Genomic DNA, 10,057 nt, shown 5'->3' with positions numbered 1-10,057 from the left:
GTGGAGGCTGCGTCTCGCGTGAAGAGATGTATTTCCGATTCTAATATGGCTGCCCGGGACCAGCCATGACACACGGCGGGGCCCGCGGAAGCCATGTTGGCAGGTGTGCTTGTCGGAAGATAACGAGCATTATATTTGCGATTTATATGCGCGTACGTGCAAAAATTTTTTTCGCTCTAATTATCAATCTAAGCTCTTAAAACATACTATATTCTATAAACTTGAATGATTTATAAATACTAAAGTTTATAATCCAGAAAGTCAAATGAATGATCAGTGTATTTTGTATGCAGATATTTGTATTAAAAGAAATTAAAGAGCATATGTAAATTTCAGTTGCGCATTCAAGATTACCGATTATTTACATTCTCTGAAACCGCTTTTGAAAATTCGATATAATTTCCAGTGTATTTTCTATATTTTTTTATTTTATCACCTTTTCATCGATCAATGTTTCATTCATAAGACAATAATGTCTTCGCCTTTGATATTTGTAACATTTCAAAATAAAACCAAATGAAAGCTTATACAATTTACTTAATTGCTGTAATTCAATGTTTCTTTTTCTTTAATCATACTTAAAACTCTACATATATTATTATAAGCATATGGTCTATTATTATTAACTCGACTAATTGTAATTTAATAGTATTATCGCTATGAGAAATCTTATATATATATATATATATATATATATATATATATATATATATATAAGAAATATTATATATATTGTTATTCTTATTTTTGATATTATTACATTTACAAGTTATATAAGTGACTTTAAATTATTGTTAAAATTGTGAATAATTTAAAAGTGAAATAATTGTTTGAAATTGAAAAACATTCACAACGACATATATTTAAATTATTTACATTATATTCGAATTTTTCTTATAATATAGAAAATATATTTTTTTATATCTTGAACAACTTCTATCATCATATTTTTATAAAAAATTTTAAAGCAATATTCAATTAAACTTTTATTTATAATCAATTTTAAAAATAAAAATAAATAATAACATTCACTATATTATAATATTTATTGTATTTTAATAGTAAGGATATATTATTTCTCCAATTAATAAAAATTTTTATTTAAATATTCCATTTAAAAAGATATTAGTTAATTTCTTAATTAGCATAAAGCATTATTTTTACAAAACAATTTAATTTATTTGATTTTTCTGTTTGTCATTATTTTTTATAATGATACAAAATACATATACTAAAGTAAAAGTAATAATTGTTACATAGTAAGTTTAAAAGAACTACTTATTAACTTTACAAAATTGCAAACAAATTTCGAAGGTTTGCACTTTCGTCAAATATTAGGATCTTATGTTTAATTTTATTATATCAATTTTTACTTTTAATTCTTTTTACAGTATACTTGCACTGTAAATAAATAAATAAATTAGTGCACTTACGTTTTAAAATAAAAACGTAACCTCTACTTCTTTTTGTTAAGAAACGACATCATGCCAACTGACCTCGTAGTAACATCAACTTGCACGAGCGAGGAGTCGCCCCGCGCTCTCAGTCGATCATCAACGCGTTCAGGCCCATCCTCTTCAGCCTCGAGCTGTTCGAGTAGCAGAGATTCGGATACTCGTAATATCTCGTCACGAGGTAGTTTTGATGGCTCGAACGCCTTGGGACCTTACCACCACCATCATCATAGTCTTGTAGCGAGCCTGAGTCACCATCATCACCGCGAGTCGTCGGCATTCGTACCAGTAGTACCCTCACGACTCCATCTGGCGGCCTATCCCGGGGACATTCATGGGCATCTCTCGGGCCCACCCCCACCCCCACCGCCAACTACCACCGGAACTGGGACAACCTCGAGTTCTGGGAATCAGGAACTCGATGGAGGTCCCGAAGTTCCCATTGTTCGTAAGAGTTCTTCCAGCTATGAAATTATGGCCATGATGGCAGATAAGAGGAAGGAGCTAGCCGCGCGGGCACTATTACTACCGCCTCCGTCGCTTCTCGAACCACCTCCGGGTTATCCCGTGTTTCCAGGGCCGTTTCCCACCGGTTCAACTCTTTATCCCCCAGGTGGACCCCTCGCTCATCAGCACCTCGACCGACGACTACTTAGAGCACCAGGACGTGCGTCTAGACCTAAGAAGGAATTCATCTGTAAGTTCTGTAAGCGTCAGTTTACCAAGAGTTACAACCTTCTTATTCACGAGAGAACGCATACGGATGAACGGCCCTACTCATGTGACATATGCGGCAAAGCCTTCCGCAGGCAGGATCATCTCAGAGATCATCGGTATAGTTACTTTTTTAATTTCTGTTATTTTTTTAATTTAAACCGAAAACATAATACTTAAATTTAAAAAATTTTATTAAGACCTCTAAAAAATATTAACTCGTACTTTCACATTAGCTTCATAAAATTATGTTTAAAGTTATGTTAAAAACTAAATTAAATAAAGTTATATTGTACATTTAAAACACTCAATATCAATTAGTAGTTATCATATTTTTTTAAAACATAAAAACACTCGTAATAAATTACAATTTACGTTAGTTAGTTATCCAATAATAATATCTGTTTGTGATTTTAAAATACCATAATTAAATTGTATTTAATATTATATATATTTTTTAGTATAAACATTTATCTGGACTAATTCAGAATATTTTATTGTTTTAATACAAAATAAAAATCATATTAAAAAATTTTTAAATACAATTGTGTACTTAATCCAGTACTACTTATTAAATTAATTGTATTATTATTTAAAATATCATTCATTAAATATAAAATATTACTTATTAAAGAAATTGTATGATTATAAATATGAGTTAAATTTATCCATAGATCATAATTAATTAATAAATTATATATATAAATAAAATTTTAATTTGCGAATGAGAATATCACAAAAGAGATAATAAATGTTCAATTAATTCTAATAACAATATCAAATATCTTTTCTTTTCATTTATCATTACATTATCCCATTTGTAGGTACATCCATAGTAAGGAAAAGCCGTTCAAGTGCGGCGAGTGCGGCAAAGGTTTCTGCCAGAGTCGTACTCTCGCCGTCCACAAGATCCTTCATATGGAAGAGTCGCCGCACAAGTGTCCCGTGTGCGCCCGCAGTTTCAATCAACGTAGTAACCTAAAAACTCACCTGCTTACTCACACCGACCACAAGCCCTATGAGTGCACGTCTTGTGGCAAGGTTTTTCGACGCAATTGCGATCTGCGTCGGCATGCTCTAACTCACGCGGTCGGTGACGTACCACCCGAAGCCCTTGAGGAGGCACTGCGCGACGACGATAGTCCAGAAGAAGACTGCTCTAGCGAAAGTAGTCTGGTTCCGGGATCTCAAATTCAAAATCCCCCAAATTCGTCATCGGCCCTCTCAAACTCAAGTTCGGGTGACTACACAGCCACAAATCCTCCGTCTCGACCACATTTGCAGATTCGAAGAGACCTCCTGCAGGTTAAGCCAAGTACTATTACAAGTGCCAATGGCAATGGAGGTCCCAATTTAGTTACGCACAACCCACCGGGGGCTTTACCACCTCCGCCGTCGCTCATACTCACATCCTACAATCGCCGCAGAATTAGTTCTCCCGGACCTTCGAGAGTACTCTTAGAGCTGCAGGAACGGGAACGTGAACGGGTACGTGAGACAGAACGTGAACGAGAAAGAGAAAGAGAACGAGAACTTGAGCAGGAGCGAGAGGATGAAACGCGATTAGCAAGAGCTTCAACGCCCCAGCCACTTCCGCCGCCACCACCGCGATCCACTCCAGCTAGGCATGGTTTCACCATCGCGGACATTATGCGTCGATAGAAAGCTACACTTCCAACCGCTAGAAGTATTTTCTTTAAGTTTATTGTAATACCTTTAGTCATTGCAAACACACTCTCCATTCTAAAACGACAATAGATGATATGTTGGTAGCTATTTACGTTTAACTAAAATACAAGGAACGGAAAGTAAAAAGGTTTGCTGTGACTTAATTTTAACAATTAAGAAAAATAACGATTAATACGACATTCAAATGGTGCCAATAATTTACCTGCGTATAAACAAAATTAAAGAATCGTTTTTATTTGTTGAAATGAAAGTGATTTCTGTAGTATAGCTTCAAAATATTTACAGAACTTTCAATATTTTATTTTAAGTTTATTTTCTTATTTTTTAAAGTTTTATAAAATTCTCAGAGCTTTTATGAGTCTTTAATAAAGGAAAGTATCCAAGGTTATACCAATACTCTAAAACAGTTAACTTGAGGAAACGTATTTCTTCCCAATTGTTGTTATACTTTTATAATATCTTTCTATAAATGATTTTATACCACATATATAATGTTCGAAGAACAAAGTGATGAATATTGAATTATCTGAAGTATTTGATGCGATACGGTACTATAAAGACTCTAATTAAATATTAAGTGTACAATTAATACTATTTAACGTATACGGTGCAGATAGAATGTGTTCTTTTGTAATTTGTGCAAAAGATGATGAAATCGTCTGGTGCAACTATAAGAAGCATTGCGATTAATATTAATGGAGAAAAATTCATAAAGTTATCGTTTTAGCAGTTTGTCACAGATACCTATTTATAGACTTTTACTGCACGTAGATTAGAAACGAGAAGAGTATTTTTACTGACTAAATATATTAATAAATAAATACTTTTCTTCTTATGTTTTGTAAATAAAATTCATATTTTGTTAACTACATATAATATGTATCGATACTAAGCTAACAAATGTCATGAACATCAAAAAATCAAAGAAAATAATTTTTAAATTACATTTAAATTTGATAGAGAGTGATATTCTTTTTTTAAGTATCATTGATCGCTTATATAAAAGACATAAAAATAAACATTTTAACTGTTATAACATTGATCTTTTTGAGATGTAATGAATTAAAATATATTTTTTAAATATAACTTGTAATTTCTTGAGCTAAGTAAAAGACTTTTAAAATGTAAACGTTTCTATATATTGTTTTTTTTAACTTAACTCAAGTATTAATATATATTGATATATGCACAGCTTTCACGAACCAGTCTGAAATATATTTTAGTTAATACACCCTTCATGCTTCCTCCTTTAAGTCTTATTAATGGCCGTAATCTATTTATTATAAAAGTAAACTATAGATTAAAACAGAAACGTATTTTCATGGAGCCTTCAATAATAAGCAACATTTAATGTAAAATAATTATGGCCCTTTAAAAAGTACAATCGGGAAACAATCAAAGAAGTCGTAGAAATTCATAGACATAAAAAAAGGAAGCTCTTTTAGGTAATATAAAATGTAAACTTACGTCTATATTTTTAAATGGCGGAAGATATAAATGAAATTTTTCATGAACTCGCTTGTACTAACTAGCCACGTAGATACAAAAAAATTTTGTTATTGTAGAGAACATGAACATTTTTTCTCCGACGCCTTTTATTTCAATACTGCTTCATCTAAAAAAATTTTAAAACATATTTTTAACGAAGATTATCGATGCGTGGTTTACATAGGATACATGGAGAGACATCCTTTATTTGCAAGTGTATTTAACACAGATGTTTTTTTTATAGAAATGATGAGCCGATCGACCAAAAATATACAGTTTATTGAAAACACAGTTAACTGTAAGGGAAAAGCATTGGAATAGTAACTTAGCAAACAAGCATTTCAGATGAATTTAGAAGATTGCTTTTTCTACTTACTTTTTTGAATAACCATTATCACCTATATCCATTTACTAATTGCATTTACTAATCAATTATATTAATGAAATCTATTAAAACGGAAAGAAATTAACTTAAATACTTAAAAAATGTTATAAATATTTTTAAGTTAGTTTAAATTTTGCAATAAATATAAAAAATATTAAAATCAATTTTAGTAAATTAACTAATAATTTATTGATTAATCAATAATTATAAACAATTATCGTTATTTTATTAACAGTAGATTTACACAAATATTGTGCAAACGATGAAAAAGTAACGTCGAGAAAAGTCGAATTATCGGTCGAAATAATTGGTCAATTGAAGAATTAAGTACAAAATATGTGGAATAGGCACGATGTAACTTTTTATCCAGTGTAGAGTAGTCGAAGGAGAGTAGACAAGCAAGTTTTCAATGTGGGAAAGTCTGGATTGAACCGCGGTAAGAATGACGTGAAAGCCACAAAGAATATCGTAGATGCTCCCCATGTACAAAGGGAAATGCAAATTTAATCTGCAGGCCAAAGAAGATCTGCCACTGGCTGTGTTATTGCGTGCCACTGTAAAAACGTTTTCAATGGCAGGTGTAGTGTGGAACAACGCAGCCGAACAGCTTTTAATGCCTTCGGTAACGCCTTAGTTTGGACTACCTGCTTGGCTGCTTTCCCACTTAAAATATGTCGACCCTCTTCACGCCCAGAGCGTTCCTCTTTTTTCTCTATGGTGGTGAGTCATATACGTTTGTCAGTTCGCACACTTTCCATACCACGCAAATAATCACCAAACTATTAATATGTAACAAATACGTGTACAATGTTTAAATTTAACAGATATTTACAAATTTTGCTAATTCATACATTTAAAGACCGATCGCATTTGTAAAGCTGAATAGATATAATGTTGCTATAGATTTGAAACGAAAATTTCCTTTATTTATATTTTTCGTTTGATAGAAGATGAAAATACATTGAGAAGCTGTTAAAACAAAAAGACATTTACAATTGCATTAATACTCATCGCTGAGAAATTAAGGGAACAATTACGTTTTATATGCTTGTATTTAATTAGAAGTAGAAAAAAAGTATTTTTCTTTCCTTTCAAGTGAACTTAATTTTTCTTTGTCTGTGTTAGATCAAACAAGTGTACAATGACGAAAGAAAGTCATACATATTGAAAAAGAGAATTTGCGTAGAGGCAGAATTTTTTAGAAAAGGAAGCAGTAGAACGAAAAAGGTTTATTCATAGAACCAACAACTACAATACTAAAATATTTCATGATATAATGGTTTTATCTTCGAAGTTATTAGATAATATATAAGATCTTTCTTATTATTTTTCTATTGTTAAATGAAAAATCATTGTATTGAAAAAAAAGTTATAGTATAATACTATTCTGAAAAAATGCGAAACTCATGCCGACAACGTATTTAATTATTTTTTTATTGTGATTACTTTATTAATTTTGATAAACAGTAATGCGAGGGTCCAAAAATGATAAACGCTGAAGTATGAAAGAACCAGAAAAATAGGTAAAGAGCGTGAGTATAAGAGCGAAAGGTATTTGAATTATAAACAGTTGATAGATTGTGTCTATATATCAACTAATAGATATTTTTCTATTATACAATATATATTCAATATACAATTGATAATGTACAAGAACCTCGTACATTAGATATTTTGAATGTATATGGGATTATAGCTTTCCTGTTATTATTTTTACTGTTAGACTTAAGAATATGCATGTATGTAAGAAAATAATTATATATTTTATATTTTCAAAAATTATGTTGATATAAGAAAATTTATAAATTATATTAAGATCAAAAATATAAAAAAAAATAATAGTTTTCATTTAAATATTATTGTATCATTGTCTAGAAAAATGTTTTGATGAATTTTGATTGTAATAAAATATTGTCCACATTTCTTAAGCTACTGTATTATTCAAGTATTAAAAAGTTTCACACATTAAATATTAAGTTATATAATTTATATAATACTATCCCTTGCGATAATTTGCCCTTAAAAATCAAAACATATTTAATTACTAATTAACATAAGACATTATATACTAGTTAGTGTTGTGTAATTTGAAAGATTGATGCTTAAAACAATGTATAATATTATCTTAATACTTTTAATTAATTTTTATTTGATAAAAAATCATTTTTATCAATAATTAAAAATGATTTCTGTAAAGATTTTTTGTATTGTCCATCGAAAAATATTTGTAATCAAAAATGATTTTGTTTATAATTTTGATAAATTTATAACTGCTGTTATGCTTGTTATATAATCTTTAAACATGAAAATTTTGTAGTTAACTATGTTTAATATTCTAACATTGAAATTAGAAACATAATGTATCAAATACTGTGGATTATAATAAAATTAATGAATAGTATTAATTTACAAATAGTATAATTAATTATAATTAATTATTAGTTGCAATATAGTAACTTAATTTATTCTAAGCTACTATTATGATAAAACATTTCAAATTAAAGAATTTTAAAAATTTCAAATTTTTTAATGAAAGTTGTAAAATTGTAGTTCATAAGAGTGATATAGGAATTAATAATATATAAATTATAGTTAATTATTTACATATTGATATTAAAATAGTTTCAAAATATTAATACAGAACTTTAAATTGAATTTAGAAAAATATAAGTACAGGTAGATCCTTTGAAAAATCCTATTTAATAGTTATAAGATTTTATTACAGTAGAATTTTAGTAGAATAGTTGTATTTGCTATTCAGATTTTATTTTTACCAACAGTTGATATTTATAGGTAAAATAATTTTAATAAAATAATTACCATTAATATATTGATAAAGTAGATTTCTTAATATCGAAAAAATAGTTTAGTATAATCCTTATAGAGGGCAAGACACGTTTATTGTAATGAATGTGACACTTAAAACATATAAATACAATACAAAAATTTATATTTTTCTTGTATAATTCAAATAAATATTTTAAACATTTTTTAAATTATGTTTTAAATACTTTATATTATATATATTATATATATATATATATATATATATAAATAAACAATTATGTTTAAACAATGTTTAAACAAAGTTTAAAAGTTTAAATATATACTAATATTTTGTAATTTATATATTATTTATAAGTAAAGAAACAAAATGATAACAAAGCTAAAACAAGATTATACAGTATGTAATTTACAAGTCTAATTATAATCATAGTATTAAAAAATATATAAAATATATAATTAAAGTAAATGTTATTATCTATCTATTACATTATCTATTATATTTGAATTCAATTAATAAATGAATAATTTTTTTATATTCCTTATTATTCGTTGTGTACTTAAAATTCTTGGTAATCATAGTCCATATTAAGTTATCTAGTGATATCTAGCACTACTTTTACAATTTTTATCCTTTCTTCTTTATACTGACTAAATCATGAAACAATTGAAATCTAATTTAATTTATAACATAATTGCAATAATAAAATCACAATTTACTTTAATGTTTCTTTCAAAGAATGAATTGAATTATATATTATAATCCTTTTATTACATTATAGACTAAACATATAATTTATAGAAATTATTGCTGTAGACCATGAATTTATTCATCGAGTTGTCTGAACAATGTTTAATAATGTAGCATACAGCTAAGCATAACAAATATTTATATTACATTAAAATTAAGATTTATTAAATTTCCAAATTAATACAATTCGGTTGAATATATTTTAAAAAGATTAAGCAATACTTTTTATGTACTCATTCATAATTATTATTTTTTTAGATTAGAAGTAGCATCTAAGTGAAAATAAGAATAGTGATTTATGTTTTCATTTTAGTGGCTCCTGATCCAACTCGTTTATCTGCAAAAGTGGACTGGAGGTCCACACCTCGATCATATAACACATACTCGACGATCATTCACCATTTGAATACAAGAGAAGGAAGGGGACAAAGAAAAAACAGAGAGAGAAAAGTAAAGCAATAGAACAGCATACTACATTCAATATGCCATGGTTGCACACGAACATTCGTGCGAACTGGCTCTTATGCTCCCTCGAGTTTCGACGCCTACGCTTGACTATATAGGAAATGGACCTCCAGTGAAGTAAAGGAAGAGAGAAAGAGAAAGAGATAGAGCCAAGAGAGGCAGAACAGAGTGCAAAATTGGCGTACGAGTGGTAAATGCCCGATGAGTCTGGTAGTCTCGATAAACGGGCTCCTTTATCGTGGTGCCTGCTCGTAAAAAGCCCACTTCTCCAGTCACAGACGCGCGAATCGAGAAGTGAGAGCTATATAAAACTCGCGAGTATTCGTC

The 10,057-nt window shown here is 29.0% G+C and overlaps 1 protein-coding gene across 1 annotated transcript; it reads left to right on the top strand.

Moving 5' to 3' along the window:
- Nucleotides 1–1,478: 1,478 nt before the first annotated feature.
- LOC105364491 (brother of odd with entrails limited) lies at nt 1,479–4,118 on the top strand. The gene is made up of 2 exons (XM_011502812.1): nt 1,479–2,287; nt 2,993–4,118. Exons 1-2 carry the CDS (start codon nt 1,485–1,487, stop codon nt 3,828–3,830), a joined length of 1,641 nt encoding a protein of 546 aa, XP_011501114.1. The 5' UTR covers nt 1,479–1,484; the 3' UTR covers nt 3,831–4,118.
- Nucleotides 4,119–10,057: the final 5,939 nt, after the last annotated feature.

Source organism: Ceratosolen solmsi, unplaced genomic scaffold (assembly GCF_000503995.2).
Source record: "Ceratosolen solmsi marchali unplaced genomic scaffold, CerSol_1.0 scaffold10, whole genome shotgun sequence".
Classification (NCBI taxonomy): Eukaryota; Metazoa; Arthropoda; class Insecta; order Hymenoptera; family Agaonidae; genus Ceratosolen; species Ceratosolen solmsi.
Note: the sequence above shows the minus strand (reverse complement) of the source record. Positions and strands in the feature narration are given on the sequence as shown.